This window comes from Oratosquilla oratoria, chromosome 30 (genome assembly GCF_046742065.1).
Source record: "Oratosquilla oratoria isolate Oo_2021 chromosome 30, ASM4674206v1, whole genome shotgun sequence".
NCBI classification, from domain to species: Eukaryota; Metazoa; Arthropoda; class Malacostraca; order Stomatopoda; family Squillidae; genus Oratosquilla; species Oratosquilla oratoria.
The window spans coordinates 28,382,998-28,410,981 of record NC_134806.1 but is presented as its reverse complement, the minus strand read 5'-3'; the positions used below and the strand labels follow the sequence as shown (position 1 = coordinate 28,410,981).

Sequence of the window (27,984 nt, the reverse complement as noted above, 5' to 3'; positions counted from 1 at the left end):
TCACTGCATCTCCCAGTATTGGTCTTGTCAGTGTGACTAGTATTTTCTTCATAATTTCTTTGTCCAAGTAAGTAAATGCCACTTTTATTTACCTCAGGAAATTGTAGGTTTCTCTGACAATTTTATTTATCTTTTTACCATGGGACATGTCCTTGTGATGATTACTCCCAGGTCTTTTTCAAATCCCACTTTCTTTATATCCTTTTCAGAGATTTTATATTGTCCTGATATCCTGTTTTTACTTTTTCCAAATTCCACTATACATTTCTTGTGTGTGTATGTGTTTACCAAACTGTAGTATACAAGAAAGGAGCAATACTCATGGGGTCCTGTCTCTTACTCTCAAATTCATCATACCTAGCTTAAATTCATGTATGATCACAACTTGGGCTATATCCTTATTATCCAATTGTCATACATTTGAATTCATATACTGTTACAGCTTCAGCTATATCATCTGACAGTGTTGATCAAGGATAGCTTGTCACTGACAAAACATTACTAAGTTAGTAGGCAGCATATAGATTGCTAAAGAACATAAAGTGGATTTTCACCAAATATATGAGCTGTTGAAAAAAATGCACTTGCATGGTCTTCACACAAACAATATAAACAAGATAGAATACAAGAAATGGAGGAGGGAGTGTTGAAGATGGCATAGAAAATGGAGATACTTGGAAGTAAGCAGGCCAGTTGGAAGACCTTGGAAAACATGGAGAGGAACAGTGCAGTAGGATATGGAAATATTGGGAATGGAAGGGGATTTAGTTCGGGATCAAGCAAGTTGGAAGGGGTTCATCACAAGCCTGACCCCCACCACAGAAGATGAACTACACAGAAGATTGAGCAAATAGAAACAATGACCAAATTGGTTTCTAACCTTACAAATGAGGAGGTACTAGATGCACTAGGCATCCCATCATTAATGAAATGAAGAAAAAGGGATGGCCTGATTGCAGTGAAGGTCCTTGAAGGGACTAGACCAGTGGTTCCCAAACTTTTTTGGCCGCGAACCATTCTTGAACACTTCACGACCCATGTTTGGGTCGTGACCCATAGTTAGGGAATCGCTAGACTAGACCAAATGAAAGATATCTTGATCTCTTGGTCTGAGTATAAAGAGGTCATGGGAACAAGATGAAAAAGACCACATATCTAAAGGACATGAAGAAGTACAGTTTTCATTACAAAAGTGTCAACTACTGGAATAGCAGGTTTCCAGCCAGTGGAATGCATGGAAACAAGAATTACATGACAGTATGTGCCTAGGGACAGTGTCAAAAGCCATATTTATATCAACTGGTAACATTATTGTTCTGTCAAGTGATGTTTTCTTGTTGACATCTTCCAGTACCTCTTGGATGAGGTTTTAAGCAATGTCCTGATGAAGTAGGCTTCTTTGAATCCATGTCAATTTGGCAAGGAAGGTAAGAGTGTTCCAAATATTTCTAGGATTAATTTTTCCATTAGTTTGGATATAGTTCTGGAAAGAGATGGATCTCTAGGATGCTCAGTTCACTGGCAGTTTATTTGGTCTTAAGATGGAGATTTTGTGTGTTATTCTCTAGATAGCTGGGATACCACTGTGTGATCAGGATCTTTTGATATGGGAAGGTGATTTGTCTTGGCCCAATTGATATGTTACAGAATTATGGTTCATTGTAGCCTCATCTCTACAAATTCATTTAAGAGGAATTCATATACACAAAACATTAGAAACAGCATACCTTCTGACCCAGTGTTATGGGCATGTTTCTTATCCCATCAAGGTTACAAAAGTTCATTTTCATGACGAGATGGATTGACAACCATCGTATGTGCATGCATGTACCTACACACACACACACACACACACACATAGGAGAAAGTAAGGATTTACCACTAAATTATAGGCCAGTGTTAATGACCGGTACAAGAGAGAAATTACTAAGATCAATGAAAGTGGCCTTCGACTACATAGACAAAGAGATAGTTAAAAAAAATAGTGGTTACACTGATAAGACCTAAACTAGAATATGCTACAACATTGTGGGTACCCAGCACAAAGAAGAACATAAGAAAATTAGAAAGAATCCAAAGAGCAGCGGCAAAAATGGCACCTACACTGGCAAATCTGACATATGAACAAAGATGGGAGAAACTACATCTGTTAACACTGGAACAGAGAAGAGAAAGAGGTGATTTATTGACCAATTACAGAATTATGAAAGGGGATGGAAATCTTCGATAGAGATGACTTATTTAAGTGGTACATAAGAGAAACAAGAGGACATGAAAAGAAACTAAAGAAGGACACCTATACAAGAGACCTGAAAAAGAATAGCTTCCCACATAGAGTGATTGATGTCTGGAACAAACTGAACAGAGAAACAACTATACACGATTTTAAGAATAAACTGGATGTGGAGAGATACAAAAACGGGTCACTACAAGCATAGCTCTCGTCCCGTAAAATACAACTAGGTAAATGAATACAAGAATACCATGAGTCTGGTGAGTGAAATACTTAGAGAGATATACATTTTGACAAGGATTCAATTTAGCTTCAGGTCCAAGATCATGCGTGTCAAACCTTTTAGGTTGATCTGCAAGGAAGGGTTGGGCAGGTATGTGTTTAGCTACATCTTGAGGGCTTCAGCACTCCTTCACAATCGAATACTGTGGTAACTGGAGTATAACGAAAGGTGAGGTAAATTTTTTGAATGGATGAAAGGTTTCCTTTAGAGGGATATTTGGAGAGCAGTGAAAGGATAATCATGAAGGACAGTGACTAACAGTTCCACAAGGATTGTTAGTAACTCCTGTAATAAGCTAAGGCAAATGATGAAAAGGATTTATGGATTATAATCAGGGGTGATTTATTGCCAGAAGTAAATAACAGAAGAGACACAGTTTGCTGAAGAGTATACAATTAACCTTTCACTATACGGAAGAAGACTCTATGAAGAAATAATTGGAGAGGGAGGGAGGGAGGGAGAGAGAGAGAGGGAGGGAGAGAGAGAGAGGGAGGGAGGGAGGGAGGGAGGGAGAGAGAGAAAAGCAAAGGGTGGCACCCAAGATGGTTCCAAGTGTAAATGACAAAATATACAAGGAAAGACTGGAAAAACTGGGACTTCCCACATTGGAAGAATAAAGAGAGAGAAGCATCAAGATATTTACATGAGAGAGAGAGAGAGAGAGAGAGAGAGAGAGAGAGAGAGAGAGAGAGAGAGGAGAGTGAGAGAGGAGAGTGAAAAAGAGAGAGTGAAAGAGATACAGAAAAAGATACAGAAAAAAGAGAAAGAGAGAAATGGAGAGAGAGGAGTGAAAGAGATAAAGAAAAAGATACAGAAAAAAGAGAAAGAGAGAAATGGAGAGAGATGATAGAGGGAGAGAGAGGGATAGAGGGGGAGAGAATAAAAAAGCTGGTTTAAAAGATGCTATGAAGTATAGCTTTCCACATCAATGTGTAGCTTTATGAAACAAGTTGGATGAATATATAATTCAGGCCCAACATAAATTAACTTAACACAAAGTTTGGTAAGTGTAGCCGAGACCAAGTGACCAACCCCCATGATCACAGCTCCAACTTCATATACTACAATTTGGTAAACACACACACGCAAAGCTAAATCTTTGACAAAAAGTGTAGCTTTAACAAAGATATCTTGGATCCACTTTGTGGATGGCTGACTTACATATATCAAAATTAGACCTTTCTTTCTACTGCCATTTTTGGTAACACAAATTTACTGTACTTTCCTTATGTACCTGTTGACTTTTATGAAAACACAGGTTATGAAGCCAAATTTATTACAATCTGAGGTTTGATTTCAGGAAAATTATAATTTATCAAAATAATTAAAAAAGAATCACTTATGTCAGTAATCCTTAATCATCACTTAAGACATTCTTGGTGGCTCAAGAACCGATGAAAGGAACCTTTGTGCTGGTACTGTACTTGGTAATAAACATTAACACTCACCAAATGGGATGCTGCTTGCCCTCCTGAAGTTTCTGCTCCATAGCTTTCCAAAGAATAGCTACCTGGCATATCTCCAGCACCACTCCATGAATGTAAGGAGTCCTGAAGCAACAAGAAACATAACCACACTTAGGATTGTCATTCATTATTTATAGAAAGAAAAAGACAAGAAATAAAAGAAAGAAAAATGAGGAAAAAATGCACACACACAATATATTAAGAAGGAAACAAAGAACCAACTACAGACCAGTCTCCCTTACAAGCACTATACCCAAAATTTGTGAAAAAATGATCAAGAACAGGTGGATAAAACACCTGGAAGAAAACAATATACAATATACCCTCACTCATTCGTGGTTCACCGTTTGTGGCCCTGCATACTTGCGGATTTTGCTCTCAAAGTTTTTTTTCATAATTTCGGCAATTTCGTGAATTTCTTAGGCCATTTTTTTTTTTTTTAGCAGAAAAACGTTCACATTCTCCCTAACTAGTAAATAATTCTAAAAATAACAATGTCAGTTAATATAAAATAAAAAATTAGAAAAGAGATGATACAGTATAACTGGTAAATAATTTTAAAATAACAATGTCAGTAAATGTAAAAAAAAAAATTAGAAGAGAGATGATGATACAGTATAACTGGTAAATAACTTTAAAACAACAATGTCAGTAAGTATAAAATAAAAAATTAGAAAAGAGAGATGATACAGTATAACTGGTAAATAATTTTATAATAACAATGTCAGTTACGAGTTTTTGTTTCTCCTTCCTGCTGATTGGCTGCACACGACGTGATGTCACAAGCATCTTCATGTGCAAGAGGCTAAACAGCTCTCTGTCTAAGTTGCACACGGGTTTTCAAAGTGATTGTCTGAATTCAAGTTTTTGGTGTGTTATATGTAATTATAATGTACCAGTATTATTTACGCCCTATAGGTGATTGTTTGAATTGTAAATTCAAGTTTTTTGTGTTTTACATATACATAATTACTGTACCCCTGTATTAGTTATGCCCTATAAGTGATTGTTTGAATTGTGAATATTTTAGTGTATATAATATACAGGGGTTTAAAACTGCATCAATAATTCATGGATTTTCGGGGTTCGCAGGAGGGGAAGGAACATAACCCCTGCAAATAGTGGGGGGATACTGTAATAAGCTTGAGACAATTTGGATTCAGATAGTGAAGATCATGTGCTACAAATTTAATCAATTTCTAATAAATATAATACAAGAAAGGGAAGGATGGGCTAATTATGCTTTCCTAGACTTACAAAAAACCTTCGATGAAAAAAAAAAAAAAAAAAGGAAAACATAGGAGAGATACAAGGTAACCTACTAAACTGGATGGATTCCTGCATGGTAGAAAAATGAGAGTAGTGCTCAGAGAAAAGTGTTCAGGTTAGGTGATTAGTGGAGTTCCACAGGGATCAGTATTGGCTCCAATAATGTTTGCTATTTATGTGAATGACATGGATGAGGATGCTGAATGTTACAAGAGCTTCTTTGCAGATGATGTTAAATTGTTGAGGAAAGTGAAAATTGAAACCGATTGTGAATCACTACAGACCTAAAAAATTTGGAAATGGAGTCAGAAGTGGGAAGTAGACTTCAACATTAAGAAATGTAGCATAATGGAGTTTGGAAAAAGTAAAAAAGAATATCAGGACAATATACAATTGGAACAAAGGAAGTGAAGAAAGTGGGATCAGAAAAAGACCTAGGAGAAATTATCTAATATGACTTGTCCCCTAATAAACAAATAAACAAAATTGCTGGAGAATCCTACAACTTGCTAAGATCAATAAAGGTGGCTTTCACCTATTTAGATGAAGAAATGGTTAAAAAAAATATTAGTCACACTAATAAGGCTTTACTATTATTTTGATCAATTTTCACTTAAGGTCTGTTGCCAGAGTATGGTATTCTAATATAGCACTGGGTTGTCTTGGCACTAATTGAGTGGATTTGAACTACCCCCCCCAAAAAACAAACAAAAAAACTTTCCTGTATAATGTGCTGGGCTAATTTTGAAGTTTGATATGTAGTAGAAAACAGCACAGTATACACAAAAAAATACAGTAACTATTAGACCACCCTACACTCTTCATCTTTCCAGAGTATAAGTTAACCCCTTCCATACGGTGCCGCACACGTAGGCGTCATAGACTTAGATCTCGGTGGCAGCAGCCAATGCCAGCCGCACGACGTGTCGTAATAATACTCGCATCATAAAATATAGTCACCGCTTATATCGATCGTTCTCTCTTCACCCGTGAATTTTGATAACCATAGAAAATGCGATTACAAAAGAATTAGAAAGAATGTCATTATGGAGGGGCGACTACAATAAATATAATCAAGACGCCGATATGGCAGCCTCGCGAATACACTCGCTCCCCATGACGCCTACGTGTGCGGCACCGTATGGAAGGGGTTAAGGTGTCTAAGCCTGTCTTCATAAGGTAAATTTCTAAGCCCTCATATCATTTTTGTCATTCTCCTCTGTACCAATTCTAGAGGATTAATATCTGTTCTATAGGACGGAGACCAAAACTGTACCACATAGTCAAGGATGGGTCTAACTACTGCCAGATAAGAGGTTAATAACTACACTTGCACTTTTGTTTATAACCATCCTAGCAATAAATCCTAATGCCCTGTAAGCCCTATTCCTGGCACTAATGCACTTTCTTGAATTTAAAGTCAGGTGTCACTAACACCTAAAGTTCTTCTCACATTCTGTTTTCTCTAATATGGCATAATCTAAGCTATGCCTGTTTGCTGGGTTGTGTATTCCTACATTTAACACACTGTGTTCCTGTCATTTTCATGTGGTTTATGGGGAGGATTTTTGTTTCTGTATGCAGGTGTCCAATAGGGGTGGTTTTAGTGCAACCTGCTGCTACTCTAAGTACTCTATTCTGTAAAGTTTAGAAGTTGTTTGTGTTCATCTTCCCAATCGTTGGGAACCTTCTGTTGTGGCATAATCAATGGTGGTTTTTAAGAATGGCTTGAAGATGGTTATTCGTTTCTTTTGCCCAAAGTCAGTGTGTGTGATGAATTTTAGTTTTCATCTACAGTGGCCGCGAAAATTTTGGGCGCAAAATTATAGGCAGCCAAACTTTCCGCTAAACTCAAAACATGCGAAAAATACAACTTTCCACCCAAACTTTTCGCTATTTTTCAATGCTAGCGTTTGTACCCGTATTTAGCCGAGACAATACGCACTACTTGGCAACTCTGTTTAGGCGCACTCGATGTCACGTGGAGTCAGTTTCTAAACATCTCTTACGGGGAGTAGTCTTTTTTTTGTGGTGGTCTCTGTTTTTGTGCCTTGATATCTCCGTAATGGGAAGTGGTAAAGAGCTGGAAAGAGACACAGTTGTTACAATCATAACCCTCTATAAGGAGGGTTATAAGTGTAAAGATATTGCTACTCGTGTGGGAATTGGAGTGCGTCAAGTGCAAAAGTGGACCAAGAAATTTCGAGATGGAGGAAGTGACATCATTCCTACTCCAAAGCATTGCTCTGGTTGGCCAAGGAAGATATCAAATCGTACTTCTACGGTTATTAGGAGGCAGTTAGATAAAGATCCAACGCTCACAGCTCGAAAACTGAAAGAAAATAACCCTGCACTGCTGCATGATGTGTCTGTAAGATGTATTTCTGATCATTTAGCCAAAGATTTACAATACCGTAGTTGCTGTGCTAAAGTTCTTCCCCTCCTAAGTGCAAAAAACATACGTGATCGCATAGCATTTTGCAAGAAATATAAGGACTGGTCCTTAGAAGACTGGGAACGAGTATTGTGGAGTGATGAGTCAACGTTTGTGGTGTCGTCGGGCTGCAGGTCGAAGCGTGTGAGGTGCCCCAGGAGGTCTGACCCTAATGACCCTCGCTATACAGCTAAAGTGGTGAAACATGCTGCAAGTGTTATGGTGTGGGGATGCTTTGCATTTGGTGGAGTTGGCAATTTAGTGTTTCTTGCACAAAATGAGTGTGTAAATCAGCACACTTATTTCGAGTTATTGTGTGATAACCTGCCTGAAAGTTTTGAAAAGTGCAATGCTAGTTGGTTTATGCAGGACAGAGCTCCTGCTCACACAGCTCGGTCTGTTACCCAATGGTTAGAAGACTGTGGTGTTGATTACTTCAAAAAATGGCCTGGAAATTCTCCAGACCGAAATCCCATTGAGCACGTATGGCATATAATTAAAAAACAGCTTCAAGATCGTGACGTCTCCACTGTAGCTAAGCTAAAAACAGAAATACAGGATATTTGGGATAATATTATTCCTCAACACGTACAAAACCTGGCAAGATGCATCCCGGCACGTTTGGAGAAGGTCATAAAGCTTAAAGGAAAATCGCTTGGTAAATAAGGTATGTAATAAGCCATTTATAGGTCTTTAAATGATTATTTAAATGTCACAAGTGTTTACATTTGTGTCTCGTTAATTACGCGCCCAAACTTTTCGCGGCCACTGTATATATATATATATATATATATATATATATATATATATATATATATATATATATATACCAAGATCTTTTCCCTTTATAGCTAATTCAGAAGAACATACCTATTCCCACCCATTTCACTCCCCTCTACCACCCTTTCGACACCTCCCATCTCAGCTCCTCATAGATGACGGGTGATCCCTGTATCTGTCAACTGCCCTGGGTCAAACACAATGCAGCAAGGCCTCTTCACTTAATTGGTGACCCCATCATGCAGAAAAAGATAAATCCCTTCGGGCAGTGTCAAAATATTATTCACACATAAGCAGCCCCCATCCCTCCACTTCCTTGTATAACAATATCATCCCTATCTCCTGCCTTCTCCTTTTTTTGTTCAACAGGCATTCTCGTCTTGCTCAATGCCCCTTTCACCTCATCCATCCATTTCATCCTTGGTCATCCCCTCAAATTCACTCCCTCCACCTCTGCCTTCCACACCTCTTTCATTAATCTTTCATCACTCATTCTTTCCATATGTCCAAACCATCCCAATAATCTTTCATCAGCTCTATCTGCCATCTCCTTTTCCACTCCCACTCTTCTCCTCACCTCATTTCTCACTCTATCCAACCTAGTAACCCTTACCATACTTCTCAGACATTTCATATCATATTTAAACTTTTCCTCTTGGCTTCTCATAAATTCCAAGTCTCTGCCCCATACAATGCCATCAGCACAATTACCCCTTCATACAATTTCCTCTTTGCAACCATTCACAGTTGCCTATTTTTCATAAAAAAATTCAATCCCCCAAGACATTTACTTCCTTCTTTCAATCATGCCTCCCCCATCCCTCCACTTCCTTGTATAATAGTATCATCCATACACGGTCATTTTCCGCTTATCCCTATCTCCTGCCTTCTCCCTTCCTTGTTCAACAGGCATTCCCATCTTGCTCAACACCCCTTTCACCCCATCCATCCATTTCACCCTTGGTCGTCTCCTCAAGTTCACTCCATCTGCCTCTGCCTTCCATATCTTTTACTGATCTTTCATCACACATTTTTTCCATGTGTCCAAACCATCCCAATTATCTTTCATCAGTTCTATCTGCCATCTCCTTTTCCACTCCTGCTCTCCTCACCTAGACTATATGAAGGAGTGATTGTGCCAACAGCACTGTATGGGGCAGAAACATGGAACATAAGAGAGAAAGAGAGAAGGAGTTTGAATGTGTTTGAGATGAGGTGTCTGAGAAGTATGATGGGGGTTACTAGGCTGGATAGAGTGAGAAATGAGGAGGTGAGGAGGAGAACAGGGGTGAAAAGAGGGTTGGGAGATAGGGTTGATGAAAGAGTATTAGGATGGTTTGAACACATGGAAAGAATGAGTGAAGAAAGACTAGTAAAAGAGGTATGGAAGGCAGATGTGGAGGGAGTGAACATGAAGGGACATCCTAGGATGAGGTGGATGGATGGGGTGAAGGGGGCTTTGGGGAAGAGGGGAATGTCTGTTGAGGAAGGGAGGGAGAGGACAGAAGACAGGGGTGAATGGAGAATGGTTGTATATGGATGATGTTGTGATGCATGAGGTGGAATGGGTGGGGGATGGGGGGTGAGGTAGTATGTGTGAACAAATTTTTGACGCAGCCCGAAGGGATTTCTCCCTGTCTTCTCCTTTATGCATGGGGGGACGGAGAGGGGGGGGTCGCCGATTTAATGAAGTGGCCTTGCTGTGGATGTGCTGTGTCTTGCGACACTGCCTCTGACCCAGGGCAGTGGACAAGGTGCAGGGATGACCCGTCATCCGGGAGGTGCTAAGATGAGAGGGAGGGTGGAGGGGTGTGGTGTTTTCAGGAATGGAATGGGTGGGAGTGATTTGATGCCTTTTCCTTTTTGGCTACCTCCCTTGTAAGGGGGAAAAAGCCTTGGTATATGTATGTATGCTCTCCTCACCTCCTCGTTTCTCACTCTATACAACCTAGTAACCTTTACCATACTTTTCAGACTTTTCATCTCAAACACATTTAAACTTTTCCTCTTGGCTTCTCATAAATTTCAAGTCTCTGCCCCATACAATGCCATTAGCACAATCACCCCTTCATCATTCCAAACTGTGGGAAGATTCAAAATATGAACTAATATACTGAAAAAGGAAATATAGTAATTATGGGTGATTTTGATTCAAAAGAAATATGTTGGGAAAAAATGACAGTGAAGGGTGGAGAAGGCCTCTGGGGAAACATACTACTCGATATGACCACTGAATGCACAATGACTCAGTGGATAAAAGAAAATATCAGATACAGAAACAATGAGGATCCATCGAGACTGGATTTAATACTTATGTCAGAACTTGAAACTGTGGACAAAATTGATTAAAAAACTCCAATAGGAAAAAGTGACCATGTACTAATAGAAATTGAACTAAAAGAGCAAATGGACTTAAGAAGAAATGAGAAACATAGAAAAGACTAATGTACAACAACAAAAAATTTGAGAAACTCAAAAAATTATTTTGTAATGCAAACTGAGAGAAATTCCCAATTGAAGAAACAAAGATGGAAGAGAAATGGAATATACTAACAGAAATTTATAATGAGGGAGTGAACAAATATGTACCACAACAAAAGCAAGAGTATACATAAAAAGCTGGTAGAACAAAAAATGTAGTGAGGCTAAGGATAGAGCAGACAAAGCTTGGAAGGTGGAAAAAGTAAAAAGAAAAAAGAATAAGAAGAAAAAAAAAAAAGGAGTAAATGGCATACATCAAACTAAGAAATGATTATGTCAAAATATGTAGAGATGAAAAAACTATGAAAGTTCACACAACTGTTTGGGAATAGAGAGAGATCCCCCCCAATGAAGGAAATAACTAACACAGAAATCAGAGACCAAATAAAACACCTTGATGTCAGAAAATCACATGGTCCGGATGAAATTGCAAATTGGATACTGAAAGAATGCATAGAGGAGTTGATGGACAAAATATACAATATAATTAAATACTCAAAGAAGGAAAGGTACCACAAGACTGGAAAAATGGAAATATTGTACCAATATATAAAGGAGGAAACAAGGAAGATCCAACCAACTACAGACCTCTCTCCCTAACAGGCACAGTAGCAAAAATATGTGAATTTTTTTTTTTTTATCTAAAGTAGATGGGTTAAATATCTGGAAAAAAATATATATATACTAAATCCAAATCAATTTGGATTTAGACAAGGAAGATCATGTACAACAAACCTGATCTGCTTCTACTCGAGACTAATAGAAATAATACAAGAAAGGGATGGATGGGCTGACTGTGCCTTTCTTGACCAACAAAAAGCATTTGATATGGTACCACACAAGAAACTTATTAGAAAAATAGAATCAATAGGTGGCATCAGAGGAAAATTATTGGAATGGTTGGAAGACTTCCTGACTGGGAGAAAAATGTGGGTAGTAATTAGAGACAAATACTCGAACTGGGAAGATATGGTAAGTGGTGTCCTGCAAGGTTCAGTACTGGCTCCAATCATGTTTGCCATATATATAAATGACATGGATGAAGGAGTAATGTTATATGAATTTCTTTGCAGATGATGGAAAAATACTAAAGACAGAACAGAGGAGGATTGTGAATCATTACAGATAGACCTGGACAAAATCTAGAAATGGACTCAAAAGTGGGAAGTGAACTTCAATATCAAGAAGTTTAGTATAATGGAGTTTGGAAAAAGTAAATATAGAATATCAAGATATTATAAAATTGGTGAAGAAGTCAAAAAAATAAACTCGGAAAGAGACCTTGGAGTAATAATCAGCATAGAGATGACACTGGACAAACATATCAATAAAATAGTTGGAGAAACCTTCAACCTATTAAGGTCAATGAAAGTGGCATTTGACTACTTGGATGAAGAAATAATTTTAAAAATATTAGTTACACTAAGACCAAAACTGAAGTATGCAGCAACACTATGGACACCCAGTACTAAAAAGAATATAAAGAAATTAGAAAGAATACAAAGAGCAATGACAAAGTTGGCACCAACTCTCTCCAAATTAACATACGAAGACTGTCCAAATTGGAATTACCAACTCTGGAACAAAGAAGAGAAAGAGATCTGCTATTTATAGAATCATGAAAAGATTGGAAATCCTAGATAAGAATGATTTATTAAAATGGGGCAATAGAAAAACAAGAGGACACTAAAAGAAACTAAAAAAGGATAACTATAGAAGAGATCTAAAAAACATAGAGTACTAGATGCCTGGAATAATTTAGATAAAGAAATAGTGTGTGCAAACACTATTCCAGAATTTAAGAAAAAACTTGATGCTGAAAGATACAAAGACGGGTCACCACGACCAAAGCTCTCTTCCCATATAATACAACTAGGTAAACTAGGTAAATACAATCTCCTCTTTGCAATCATTCCCAGTTGCCTATTTTTCATAATTTTTCTTTAATCCCCCAAGACATTTACTTGGTTCTCTCAATCTACAATTTATCTCCACCTCCATTCCACCCTTACATGCAGTTTATTATTATCATTATATATATATATATTTCTTTGTCATGTCTTTGATGTGTGTGTAAGTCATACGAGCATCAAATGTAAGGCCTTGAATTTTTGGGCTCTTTCCAATAGAAGGATCTGGTCACTGATTTTTATTTTTCACAACTATCTGATGAGAGCAACATCTTTGTTGATTTCTGGGTAAGGATTTTTTTCCCCACCATTGTTCTAATTTATTCAAGTCAGCTTGGGTGTTCTCTACTACTATTTCATATTTCCTATGGAATGGTTGTATATGGATAATGATGCATGAGGTGGAATGGGTGGGGGGATGGGAGGTGAGGTAGTATGTGTGCGAAAAATATGACGCAGCCTGAAGGGATTTCTCCCTGTCTTCTCCTTTTCTGCATGAGGGAACGGAGAGGGGGGGGTCGCCGATTTAATGAAGCAGCCTTCATGTGGATGTACTGTGTCTTGCAACACTGCTTCTGACCCAGGGCAGTGGAGGTGCAGGGTTGACCCGTCATCCAGGAGGTGCTAAGATGAGAGGGAGGGTGGAGGGGTGTGGAGTGTATTGAGGGATGGAATGGGTGGGAATGATTTTATGCCTTTTCCTTTTTGGCTACCTCCCTTGTAAGGAGGAAAAAGCCTTGGTATATGTATGTATGTATGTCTCTGAACCCAGGGCAGTGGACAAGATACAGGGATGACCTGTCATCCAGGAGGTGCCAAGATAAGAGGGTAGAGGGTGGAGGGGAGTGGAGTGTATTGGGGATGCAATGGGTGAATGGTTTTTATGCCTTTATCTTTTTGGCTACCTCCCTTGTAAGGGGGAAAAAGCCTTTGATATATTTATGTAGGTTATCATCAGGTCATCTGAGAATCTTGGTGTTCTAGTTCTGGTGATCAAACTAACTCATGAGTAGATTGAAGACTAAAGGTGAAAGCCCCGAGTGGTCCACTGTATTACCTTTTTGTTTCTGAGATTTGGTTATTTTGGGTTACTCTGCACTGTCTTTCGGCTTTGAAGCTAATTAACCCCTTCTTGTTGTTATGTCTGCCCCAATCATCTTTTAGGATAGTATGTGTCTAGGAACCTTGTCAAAAGCCTTGTTTATATGTATGGCTACCATAACTGATTTTTTTTCTTTTTTAAATCCTTCTAGCACTTGTGTGATGTTTGTGACCAGTGTGCTAGTGGAGTTGCCTTTCTTGAATTCATGTTGGTTGGGGGGAGGTAAATACCAGCTTTTTCATTAATTTGGATCTTGTGAATACTAATGAGACCAGTAGTTGAAAATGTCATTAACCACTTCAGTATGACTCAAATTCTTGTGTGAATTATAAAATATAAGGTCACTGCTGTATTACTTATTCTATTTTACTCTGAGTAACAATGATAAACAGAAAATGTGATCAAACCAGTTCACAGAATCCGGGGGTAACTAATGTACAACTACAAAAATATATATATATATATAATCAAGATACCAATGCCAGCATCCTTGTGTACCCACTCATCCTTTATGACACCTATATGGGTGTCATCATACTGAAGTGGTTAAGGCTCTTATGGCTGTTTTCCCAGTGTTTGAGGTGGATAACTGAGATCCTGTCTGGGGCTTCAGTTTAGGAATTTTCAACTTTCTTTATGGCCCCTTCTATATCTTCACTGGTGAAAGGAGCGATGGCTTCAAGGTCAGGCTTGATTCTCTATATTTATTTTTTCTATTTTCTGGTGTTGTGGGCTTAAAGCTTCTTTAGGAGAAATGCTTGTTCATGATGTCACACTTTTGTTTTGGTGACGGTATTTTACTCCAAGTTGCATCAACTGCTTCATGGTTGGGTGGTGGTTAACCTCTTCACTCCGGGGCACATTGCACATCTGGCAGCATTAGCTGCCCGACGTGCAATGTTGCGTCATAATAATCGCATTATAAAAAATAAAGTCAGTGCTCAATCGTTCGTTCTCTTTCACCCGTGAATTTTGATAACCATAGAAAATATGATGAAGCCAGTTTAGAGAGAATGGAGGTTACGTAGGTACGACTACAATAAATATAATCAAGACGCCGACGTCGGCATCATCGCATACCCACTTGCTCCTCATGACGCCTACGTAGGCGTCACTGTATAGAAGTGGTTAATTTTGAGTTTCTGATGGTTTTAACAGCTCTCCATATATAGCTTTTATCACCTTTCTCCTGTTTTCTTTCTGTTTGTTCTTTATTAGATTTATTTCTCTTGTTCTGTTAGGTTGTGTTTCCTTTTTCAAACCCTTCCATATGATGACACTGACATCATGAGGTGCAAGTGTATACACGAGGATGCCAGCGTTGACATCTTGTGCTTTGTAGTTGTAGCAGTGACCCCCATATTCTGAAAACATGATTAATCGCGTTTTCTGTGGTTATCAACATTAAGAATGAAAGAGAATGAGTTATACAGCTGTAACTTTATATTCTATGATGTGGGTATTTTGATACATCATCGCATCATCATACCACAGGCAGTCAATATTGTGCGCAAGAATTTCACTTTGTACTGAAGAGGTTACTTTATTCATGTAGTTCAGACTAAAAAAATTCCTGAAGCCTCTGGGAAAACGTTTCTTGCTTTCTGGATGGTAGTTACTATTTTGTTCATCCCTTCCTATAGGGATGGATACTGGTCTATTTCAAAGTATCCTCCCTCTACATCAGCTAGTACACTTGCCAATTTGCATTTTGGTAGTTTACAAATGCTCTTGTGTGTGGGTTGTATTTTCTCAACTAATTCTATGTTAATCTTTATTGGGAAGTGATGAGAGGGAAGACCTTGTGTGGTTTCCCATGTATTTGTATTTGTAGAGAGGATGAACACATTCTTATATCAAAGAATATTGGTTGTTGATTTTGTTGAAGAAGGTTTGTTGCTGGAATTACATTTAGGTTGGGGAGTTGTATTAGTATTTTGTTTCCTATATGATCTGCTGTTTCTGTGTTAAGCCAGGTTGGATGACGTGCATTCAGATCAACCAGCCAGTATGTGATTTGTCAATGAGTTGAGTGGTTAGAGTTAAGGGATGAAATCTCATAAGGGTGGCCCTTCTTCCACAAGGAGCCAAGATAAAAGGAAAAATAAATGGGTGATGGACGCGGGTGGGATGGGTGAAGGGTGGGTACACAGCTTGGTTGGTCATCTCCCTTATCAGGACTTTCATTATGTGTATATGTATATATGTATTTTACCTAGTTGTTTCTTATGGGAAGGGGAGCTGTGCTAATGGTGTCCCATCTGTATTTCGCCATGTCTAATTTGCTCTTAAATTTGTGTATTTTTTTTACACACACTATTGTTTCATCTAGTATGTTCCATAATACACCACTCTGTGGGGAAAGCTGTTCTTTTTCAGGTCTCTTCTATAACTGTCCTTTTTGAGCTTCCTTCCATGTCCTCGTGTTTCTCTTATCCCAATTTAGTAAGTCTTCTCTATCAAAGACTTTTATACCTCTCATAATTCTGTAGATGGTCAACAAGTCACCTCTTTCTCTTCTTTGTTCCAGAGTCGGTCATTCTAGTTTTGACAATCATTCTTCATATGACATTTTTGGTAGTGTTGGGGCCATCTTCATAGTTGCTCTCTGGATTTTCTCAATTTTCCTTGCATTCTTTTTAGTACTGGGTGATCATGTCACTGCGTACTCCTATTTTGTCCTTATCAGTTTGACTAGTATTTTCTTTGTCAATTCTTCATCCAAGTAAAAACCACTTTTACTGATCTTAACAAGTTAAAGGTTTCACCGACAATTTTGTTGATCTGTTTGTCAGGGGACATATCCTTTGTGATAATCACTCCCAGGTCTTTTTCAGATCCTACTTTCTTTACTTCCTCTGCACCAATTTTATATTGTCCTGATATCCTCTTTCAACTTTTTCCAAATTCCATTATGCTACATTTCTTAATGGTGAATTCCACTTCCCACTACTGACTCCATTTTTAACCTCTTCACTCCGGGGCACATCGCACGTCTGGCAGCATTAGCTGCCCGACGTGCGATGTTGCGTCATAATAATCGCATTATAAAAAATAAAGTCAGTGCTCAATCGTTCGTTCTCTTTCACCCGTGTATTTTGATAACCATAGAAAATTGATGAAGCCAGTTTAGAGAGAATGGAAATTACGTAGGTACGACTACAATAAATATAATCAAGATGGCGACGTCGGCATCATCGCATACCCACTTGCTCCTCATGCCGCCTACGTAGACGTCACCGTATGGAAGTGGTTCAAACCCTGTTCAGATCTCTGCAGTGAACCACAATCCATTTCAGTGCTCACTTTCTTTGACAGTTTTGCATCATCTGCATGGAAGCTCATGTAACATTCCACACCCTCGTCCATGTCATTCACATTAACAGCAAACATTACTGGAGCCAATACGGGTCCTTGTGAAACTCCACTAATTACCTCTTCCAAAGTAGAACTTTTATCTCTGAGCACTACTCTCATTTTTCTTCCATGCAAAAAGTCCTCCATCCATTTCAATAGTTTACCTTGTATCCTTCCTATAGTTTCCAGTTTTCTTAATAGTTTTTTGTGTGGGACTTTGTCAAAAGCTTTTTGTAGATCTAGGAAAGCACAATCAGCCAAGTCCCTTTCCTGAATTATATCTTGTAGTCTTGAGTAAAAACAGATCAAATTTGTGGTACACGATCTTCCCTGTCTAAATCTGAATTGTCTCGAATTTAGTACATTGTTCTACTCCAGATGTTTTAACCATCTATTTCTTATAACTTTTTCACAAATTTTAGCTACCGTGCTTGTAAGGGAAACTAGTCTGTAATTTGTTGGGTCTTCCTTAGTTCCTCCTTTACATATTGGTACGATATAAGGATTTTTCCAGTCATCTGGTATTTTCCCTTCTTTGAATCAGCAACTTATTAAGTTATATATGTCTGTATGTATGCATGCATGCATATATGTACCTATAACTTACTGTCATAAGCACAAAGGAATTTAGCCACAAATCAGTGGTAAGAATCTAATTTAATTTTTTTTTATACTAACTTCTTGTACCCCTTTCATATGTAAATGTGATAATATATCCAATCAGAGCAACTTCCACTGGCAAACATAAATATTCCCACATCTATACCCCCAAATCCCCATATTATTACTTTCCTGTGACCAATGATGGGCCTGTGTGTGATGGTCATGCAAGAGGGACAATGAAGCTGCCAATTTTCAAAACCTGTCTAACCCTTCACCTTCATCAGATGGTGCAGCCCTGAGGGGCTGACAATCAGATTCCAGACTGGGGCTAAAATATCTACTAACTCCAACTGTATTTCTTACAGTTTTTCACTTGCATACAGCTGATAATTGGCAACTTCTACCCTCCACTTATCAATTTCAGCTGGTGAGAAAGTTCCACACTAATATAACACAGACAACCATCTATAGTTTCTTTCCAAAGAGATCTGTGGGAGGACCCAAGGACTGGTGCCAGCCATTGTGGGGTTGCAAGCTTTCTGCTTAGTTAAATTTGAGGTAACAATTACTACTTTCCAAAAGAATAACCTAATCTTCCCACACTCAAAATGGCATCATTTTCTTCCCACACTCAAAATGGCATCTTTTCAAAGCCTTTATAAAAGAAAAAATATACGAGTCTCACTACATAAAAATTCACATCTAAATCATAATGATCAACTACATATCTGAGATTGTATTTCCTAATTTCTATAATATACAAACTGTCATCCATGCTGTACTTTGTTAGATAAAAATTTGACTATATACCCATAATAACCTCTCCCTATCATTGACAAATATAGTAGGAATACATACCCCTTGTATACCAGCTGATCCTGGTATTGCTTGAGCTAAGAGTTCTTCCATGGTTTGTGGTTGTGAAACTGACTGAGATGATTGAGAATTGAAACCAGGGAGATTAAAGGTAGAGCCAGCAGTACCATCTGCCGGTAAGCCACCTTTTGGATCAACATTATTTGGATCAAAACTAAGATTAGATTCTGAATCTGGCATGTCTAATACATCTTCTGATTCATGTTTAGGTTCCTCTATTTCTTGTTTCACAGCTGGGGCATCCTGAATGATAACCTGAAATTACAATGATTATGTCTTTACTGATGTGCAAACAGAATAGGAAAAAGTAACCCATGTGTTCATTTACACAAAACAAGAATTCTAACCTATACTAAACTCCATAGTTGCAAACCTTACCTCTAAAGGTTCGTGAGTTTGGTCCCTATCTTCATTAGCATTAGAATCTTGTTCACGAGTATTACTTCCAGAATATGGTCTCTTCTCTGTTGATCCATCACCTTCTGGTGCTGGTGAAGTTACAGGTGCTGATGGTGTTCTAGATTGATGTGGTGAGGTAGAAGGCTGTGTGAACTGATTTCTTTGAGTTTCTGATGTTTTCTGTGTATGACTATTACTACTATGACTTTTTCCCGATGTGTGATGTGAAGAACTAGATGGGGAGGATTCTCTTCTTCTTCTCTTTGGTTGTGGACTACTACCACCATCTTTAGAAGTTCTTCTAGAATCTTTAGTTTCTTTACAAGTTGGAGCCTCATCAGGTACAGCTAAACCTTTTATACACAAACACTCTGCTGCTTTTATAAGCCCTGGTAGTTCTTGTTGTAAAACATTAACTTCACCTATATACATATAATTGAGCAAAGCTTCAAGTTCTTCATGTCTAATGTCTTTCAATACTATCACTGGTTGTTTACATTGGGTCTTTTCAAACATTTGTTCAAAATAATCACTACATGTTGACAACACTAACTTATGAGCTTGGTAAAATTTTCCATCACAGGCCAGAGTGACATCACTATAAGTCTCCTGAAAAAAAAAAAAATAATAATAATAATAAAAAATAAATAAATACAACAATTTTATGAACATGAGCAAATTAATCCATATAAATGACTAACAATATCATTCAATGTATGTTGTACAAATATATCGAAATGTGCTATTCTCTGGGTGTGGCAGTGTCAATTCAACTTGCCAACAACTGAGCACATTCTATACCTGACATTGTTATCCATGCAATCACTGATATGATGACCTACACTGGAGTCATTTAGAATCCAAAAGTATCAACAAATACATTATGGTCAGAATAAAACTGTGAAGAACATATAATACAAGCAGAACAATGCATGGGTGACAATGTGAAACAAGTTTAAGAAGAAAGTACAAAATAAGATGACACACTGTTCCATGAGAGGGAGACACCAGAAACAAACTGGAAGTAATAATAACTGTTACCTCAACACTCAATGATAGGATACCAACAGTCTCACAGCAGCAGACAGCTATCCTCCAAAAGATCATAGATCCCAATAACAAAATTCCTATGACCTAATCATCACAGTCCATTCACAACCTTCTTTTGGACTCAATGCCCTAAACCATTTCAGTGTCAGCCTTATAGCCGCCATCAAGAAAAAGAGAAACTAAAAAGCACACATGGCCTTGCATAAGAAAAAACACGAAGAGAATGGATAGATATGAGGCTGAGAAAATGGTACATCAAGGTAAGCAAAACAAAAGAAACAGAAAACAGGATGGAGAAGGAAAAAATGAAAAGTGGCCTACACTAACATAGACGGATTAATCTCAGGACTGAATGAACTAAATGATTACCTGTCAGAGGAAAAAACAGACATAATGGGAATTGTGGAGACAAAATTAAGGGATCCACTACCACCTAATAGTGTTGGACATGGGTTATACAATTATTGGAACAAAAATAGAAATGAGAAAAAGGGAGGAGGAATCATGTTCTTGGCCATGAAAAACTTAAATGTGACAGAATGGATCAATAAAAATACCAGATACAGAAGTAATGAACTGTTGAGACTGGATTTAATATTTACAACAGAACCTGAAACTGTGGATAAAATTGAATAGACACAATTTGGAAAGAGTGACCACATACTAATAGAGGATGAACTAAAAGAAGAAATATATATGGAGAGAAATGAGAAATACAAAAAAGCAAGATTGATGTAAAACAAAATGGATTTTGGGAAACTTAAATTCATTCAAAATGCTAATTGGGAAAAATTCTATATCCTCTGTGTATTCCATGTTCCCTTGATGTAGTTTTACTATTTCCTGTTTATTCTTTAGTTTACCATTCATATATCTATAGAATAATTTAGGTTGACCTTTACATTTGTCTATTATGTCTTTTACATAGTTTCTTTTTTCTTCCCTGCATATTTTTATGTATTGGGGTATTGGCTGCATGTTATTGTGGCTAAGTAGCAAGCAGCTGATACTTTCAGATCTATATGGGGTGCCCCTATGGACCAGAGCCACACATCATTTTGCCTGTGATAGAGGAAATTTCTGTTCATAGAGAAATGATGATACTTTATTATACTGCGACTGTCCCTCCATTATGCTGTACCCCCATCCCTGTACCATTTCTCTGAATATTCATTTCCTTTTTTTTTGCCTAACCCTATGGTGGGGAAAAGAATACTGCCACCAAGTCTTTCCACTTGAGTCATACAAGACGACAAAAAACAGGACAGGGATAGGACTAGGCATCCTTCTCCCTGTAGCCTCTAAGGGGACATTCTTAAAAAAAGTAAAGATAAGAGGATCTAGGAGTTTTCCAACCAGTACCCTAAGGTTTGGGTCTTTTAATGTGTGTGGATGTGGTACTGATGAGAGTAAAAGGGAAGAAATAGGCAGTATATTTGTGAAGAAAGTTGGATGTGTTGGCATTGAGTGAGGAAAAGGATAGAAGGAAAAGGATAGAAGGTGGGGAGGTGACTAAAGTAAACTGCTTAAATGAGAAAGAAAAGGAAAAAGAGTACAAGAAAAACTGAGAGAAGAGTGGGAGTGAATGAGAGAGCAGAACTAGGAGCAATGGAGGAATGGGGATGTTTCAAGGAGGGAGTCACAAGGGGTGCACAGATGGTGTGAGGAACAAGGAGGAAATAGAAGGAAGGGTTGTGAGTGGTGGGATGATGAAGCAAAGGTTGTAGAAGAGAAATGAGCATTCACAGACTGGTTACAAAATAGGACAAGAGAATCATACAAGAGGTACAAAGAAAAGAGAAGTAAAGCATAACATAAAGGAGGTAAAGAGGAGAGATGTGAAATGGGGTAGGAGTATGACAAAATTTTGAAAGTAATAAAAATATTTTTTGGAAGGAAATTAAGAGAGGAAGGGGAAGCACATCAAGTAGAAAAGGTAAAAGGTGAAGATGGAGATATGGTAATAGATGAGATAGCAGTAAGAAGATGGACAGAGTATTTTAGGGAATTGCTTAATGTGAAGGATAGGGAGGGAAAAGAAGTTGCAGTGGGAAGTGCTAAGAAAATGATAGTGATGAATGAGGAAAGTGGAGGAGAGGAAGGGAAGGGTGAGGTGAAAGCAGTTGTTGAAGTGATGAGACCAGGTGAGATGCCTGGGTTGGGTGGGTGTCATGCAGGTTGTCTAGGGAGGGGAAGTGCAGTTGTGGTAGAATGGCTGGTAAGGTGGTTTGATGTTTGTCTAAAAGAGGATAGAGTGCCTGTATGGTTCAGTTTTACAGGGGAAGGGGGGACAAGTACAAATGTAATGGTTTCAGAGGGATCCGTTTGCTAAGTGTAGTTGGGAGGGGTTATGGGAGGGTTTTGATTCAGAGGATTAGGAGACGAACAGAGGGAGTAATTGCTGAGGAACAGTGTGGGTTTGACAAGGAGGGATTTTGTGGATCAGATTTTTATGGTAAGACAGATATGTGAGAAAGTTTTAGGAAAAGATAGGGGTGTTTTTTGAGCCTTTATGGATTTTGAAAATGCTTATGACAGGATAGACAGGAAGGCACTGTGGAAGGTACTGCAGATATATGGGATAGGAGGAAAGCTGTTAAGAGCAGTCAAGAGTTTTTACAGTAGTAGAGCCTGTGTTAGAATTAGAAATGGAGTGTGTGAGTGGTTTGAGGTAAAGGTGGGACTTTGCCAGGGATTTGTTGTGTCGCCTTGGCTGTCCAATTCATACATGGATGGGGTGGTGTGAGAGGTAGATGCAAGGATAATGGGCCAGGGATTGGAAATAGTTAAAGAAAATGGAGAAAAATGGGAGATAAGCCAGTTGTTGTTTGCTGGTGACATGTGCTTGTAGCAGGATCACAGCAGGAATTAACCTCTTCACTCTGGGGCACATCGCACGTATGGCAGCATTAGCTGCCCGACGTGTGATGTTGCGTCATAATAATCGCATTATAAAAAATAAAGTCAGTGCTCAATCGTTCATTCTCTTTCACCCGTGAATTTTGATAACCATAGAAAATATGATGAAGCCAGTTTAGAGAGAATGGAGGTTACGTAGGTACGACTACAATAAATATAATCAAGATGCCGACGTCGGCATCATCGCGTACCCACTTGCTCCTCATGCTGCCTACATAGGCATCACGTATGGAAGTGGTTAAGGAAGTTAGTGACAGAGTTTGAGAAGGTGTACAAAAAAGGTTGAGGATGAGTGTGGGTAGGGGTGGGGTGATGAGATGTACAAGGAGAGAGGATGGCAGTGAGTTGGAAATGGATATTAGGGAGGAAAGACTGGAGGAATTGGATGGCTTTAGAAACTTAGGTGCAAGTGTGGTGGGAAGGAGCAAAGTGGAGGTAGAATGTAGATTGAGAAGTAAATGCCTTGGGGGATTAAAAAGTGTAATGAGAAATAGACATTTGGGAATGGATGCTAAAGAGATTGTATGAAGGGGTGATTGTGGCGACAGCACTGTATGGGGCAGAAACATGGAACATAAGAAAAGTTTAAATGTGTTTGAAATGAAATGCCTGATGACTATGGTAGGAGTTACTATTTTAGATAGTGAGAAACATGGAGGTGAGGAGGAGAGCAGAGGTAGAAGGAGAGTTGGGAGATGGGGTTGATGAAAGAGTATTGGGATGGTCTGGACACATGGAAAGAATGAAAGAAAGAATAGTAAGGAAAGCAGAGGTGGAGAGAGTGAACATGAAGGGGTGACCAAAGATGAGATAGATGAGATGGATGGATGGGGTAAAAGGGGTATTGGGAAGGAGGGGAATGCCTGTTGAGAAAGGGAGAAGACAAAAGATAGGGGTGAGTGGAGAGTGGTTGTGTATGGACAGTGCTGAGGGAGTGTGTGTGAATGATATTTTGATGCAGTCCAAAGGGATTTCTTCCTGTCTTCTCTTTTTCTGCATGAGGGGATCAAGAGGGGAGTCACCAATTAAATGAAGCAGCCTTGCTGTGGATGTGCTGTGCCTTCCTACATTGCTTCTGATCAAGGTCAGTGGGTGAGATGCAGGGATGACCAGTCATCCAGGAGCAAAGACGGAGGGAGGGGTGGTGAATGGGAGTGGAGTATGTGGGGATGAAATGGGTGAGAGTGGATCTATGCCTCTGACTTTGGCTACCTCCCTTCTAACATATTTAGACTTGAACTCATGTATTGTTTGAGCGTGAGCTATATCACTTCCTAAGCTATTCCAGGTATTATGCATCTATATAGAGAACTGTATTTCTTTACATCCTTTAGACATGTGATTTTTGTTAATTTGCTCCTATGACCTCTTAAAGCCCTCCAATGAGATCTCTTCTGTCAATGTAATCTATTCCCTTTATTGACCTCAATATTGTCATATCACTTCTTTCTCTTCAATTTTTCATAGCTGGTAGAACCAATGCTTTTGGTCTTTCCTCATGGTTTATCTGCTAGGCTGGGGACCAGTTTGGTTGCTACCCTTTGTATTCTGTGTGGGGACCATACTACTGATACATATTCCAGTCTTGGATGAACTAGGGTTTCAGTGACTTTTTTCATCATCTCTTCATCCATATTGGTACAAGGAAAGTTATTGGAATGGATAGAAGACTTCTTGAAGGGAAAAATGAGGGTGGTACTTAGAGACAAGAACTCGACCTGGGAAGAAATGATAAGTGGAGTCCCACAAGGTGCTGTATTGGCTCTGATAATGTTTGCCATATACAGTATATAACGTGGATGAAGGTATGGAATGTTATATGAACTTCTTTGCAGACGATGCAAAACTACTAAAGAGAGCAAGTACAGAAGATTGTAAATCACTACAAAAAGACCTGGATAAAGTCTGGAAATTGAGTCAAAAAAGTGAAGTGAACTTCAACATCAAGAAAAGTAGTACAATGGAATTTGGAAAAAGTAAAAATAAATTAGGGGACAATATAAATTTGGTACTCATGTATCTTTCCCTCAAAAAACTTTCATCCATTCTAGTAGGTTGCCTTTCAGCCCTCCAACATGCTCCAGTTTCCACATAAGCTGTCTGTGCGGTACTTTGCCAAATGCCTTCTCTAGATTGAGGTACACACTGCCCACCCACCCCTCTCTCTCTTGTATTTAATCAATCACTCTAAGTAAAAGCTTTAAAGGTTCAACAGACAACCTTCCAGATCTGAAGACAAATTGACTGTCTATCAGAATGTTCATCTTTTCAAGATATTTGGTCCATTGATCTTTTACAATCCTTTCACATAATTTCATTAGAAAAAGATTTAGCAATATCTAGGTAATCTAACTCCTTGTTGGAATAGGTGAACTTTAACCCATAACCTAGTGCACAAGAGATATCTTCACTAAGTTGTTTATCTGATAGATTCACTACAAAATTAAGATTTGCATCCTTTGTCCAATCACTGTTCTTAATAAAAAGTTTCAACCTGTGTTTCAATTTATTTTGTAAAACCGGATAAGATTTTCTTAGCCAGTCATATAAAAAATCCAGTAAGTTGTTCTTCCATTCACCTGGAATAGAATTATAAAACAACATTCTTTTTTGCTTGTTTGGCAATTCAGAATGCTTCCTTCACATCAACTTTCTTAATTTCTATGCGTTTCTTCAAAATGATATGTTGGAGGTTATCAAAACGTCGGTCCAACATATTCAGAAGGCATTGAGGGAGGATGGATTTTGGCAATACTTGTTCACAGATATAATCTTGAAGAAATTTCAGTTGTAACTTTTCTTATGTGCTTTGATCAGAGAAGATGACAAATCCACCTCCTTGAAGCCAGCATATGTGAGAGCCTGACAATGTCCTTAATCCTTACAAATGGGTGCCACATCACTGAATCCAATTCATTGATCTTATTAAGTTGTAAGTTTCTCCAACTATTTTGTTTACATGTTTGTCTGGTGTCATGTCATTTGAGATAATTACTCCAAGGCCCCTTTCTGAGTTTACTTTTGTAACTTCCTCTGTACCAATTTTGTACTGAACCAAAATTCTATTTTTGCTTTATCCAAATTCCATTACACTACATTTCTTAATGTTGAAATTTACTTTGTTCTTTATGCTCCATTTCCAGACTTTGTCCAAGCCTTCTTAAAAAGATTTGCAATCTTCTTCTGTCTGTCTGTCTGTGTGTGTATTTACCTAGTTGTATTATACAGGAACGGAGCTATGCTCATGGTGACCTGTCTTTGTATCTTTCAGCATCAAGTTTTTTCTTAAAATCTTGAAGTGTTTGCACACACTGTTTCTTTATCTAAATTATTCCAGGTATCCATTACTCTGTGTGGGATGCCATTTTTTTTTCTTCCAGATCTCTTCTATAGTTATCTTTTTTTAGTTTCTTTTTGTATCCTCTTGTTTTTCCATTGTCCCATTTTAGTAAATCATTCCTATCTAGGATTTCCATTCCTTTCATGATTCTATAGTCAGCAGATCTCCTCTTTCTCTTCTTTGTTCCAGAGTTGGTAATTCCAATTTGGACAATCTTTGTTCGTATGTTAATTTGGAGAGAGTTGGTGCCAACTTTGTCATTGCTCTTTGTATTCTAATTTCTTTATATTCTTTTTAGTACTGGGTGTCCATAGTGTTGCTGCATACTCCAGTTTTGGTCTTATTAGTGTAACTAATATTTTTCTAATCATTTCCTCATCCACGTAGTCAAATGCCACTTTCATTGACCTTAATAGGTTTTTCCAACTATTTTGTTGATATGTTTGTCTGGTGTCATGTCTTTGCCAATTATTACTCCAAGGTCTCTTTCTGAGTTCACTTTTTTACTTTTTCTACACAAATTTCATAATTTCTTGATATTCTGTTTTTACTTTTTCCAAACACCATTATACCACATTTCTTGATATTGAAGTTCACTTCCCACTTTTGAGTCCATTTCCAGATTTTGTCCATGTCTGATTGTAATGATTCACAATCCTCCTCTGTTCTTACTTTCTTTAGTATTTTTGCGTCATCTGCGAAGATATTCATATAACACTCCACTCCTTCATCCATGTCGTTTATATGTATGGCAAACATGATTGGAGCCAGCACCGACCCTTGCGAGACCCCACTTATCATTTCTTCCCATTTCGAGTATTTGTCTCCAATTACTACCCTCATTTTTCTCCCAGTCAGGAAGTCTTCCATCCATTCCAATAATTTACCTCCAATGCCACCTATTGATTCTATTTTTCTTATTAATTTCTTGTATGGTACCTTATCAAATACTTTTTTGTAGGTCTAGATAGGCACAGTCTGCCCATCTATTCCTCTCTTGTGGGTGTATTTACCTAGATCTACTTTACGGGAAGGGGAGCTATGCTCGTGATGTCCCATTTTCATATCTCCTTTTATCTAGACTGTTTTTATATTTGTGTATCGTTTTTGCACACACCACTTTCTCATCTAACTTGCTCCAAACGTCTATTACCCTGTGGGGAAAGCTGTTCTTTTTCAGGTCTCTTCTATAACTGTCTTTCTTGATTTTCTTTCCATGTCCTCTTGTATTTCTACTATCCCATTTTATTAGATCCTCTCTATCAATAGTTCCTATGCCTTTCATGATTCTATAAATAGTTATTAAGTCTCCTCTCTTCTTTGCTCTAATGTCTGTAGCTCAAGTTTTGCTAGTCTCTCTTCATATGATAGTTTTGAGAGTGTTGGTGCCAGTTTTGTAATTGCTCTTTGTATTCTTTCAAGTTTTATTATACATTTTTTTGTACTTGGTGACCACGTCATCGCTAAATACTCCAATCTTGG

At 38.2% G+C, this 27,984-nt stretch overlaps 1 protein-coding gene across 13 annotated transcripts in view; it reads right to left on the bottom strand.

Annotated features, from left to right (window-relative positions):
- The window catches only part of LOC143041063 (uncharacterized), a 234,938-nt gene that overhangs the window by 189,241 nt on the left and 17,713 nt on the right, over nt 1-27,984 (bottom strand). For all 13 annotated transcript variants that reach the window (XM_076212710.1, XM_076212703.1, XM_076212708.1 and 10 more), the window contains exons 3-5: nt 19,173-19,802; nt 18,777-19,049; nt 3,965-4,066 (exon numbers count right to left, since the gene is read on the bottom strand). In XM_076212710.1, the coding sequence (XP_076068825.1) occupies nt 3,965-4,066; nt 18,777-19,049; nt 19,173-19,802 (1,005 nt within the window). The remainder of the gene's footprint in view (nt 1-3,964; nt 4,067-18,776; nt 19,050-19,172; nt 19,803-27,984) is intronic.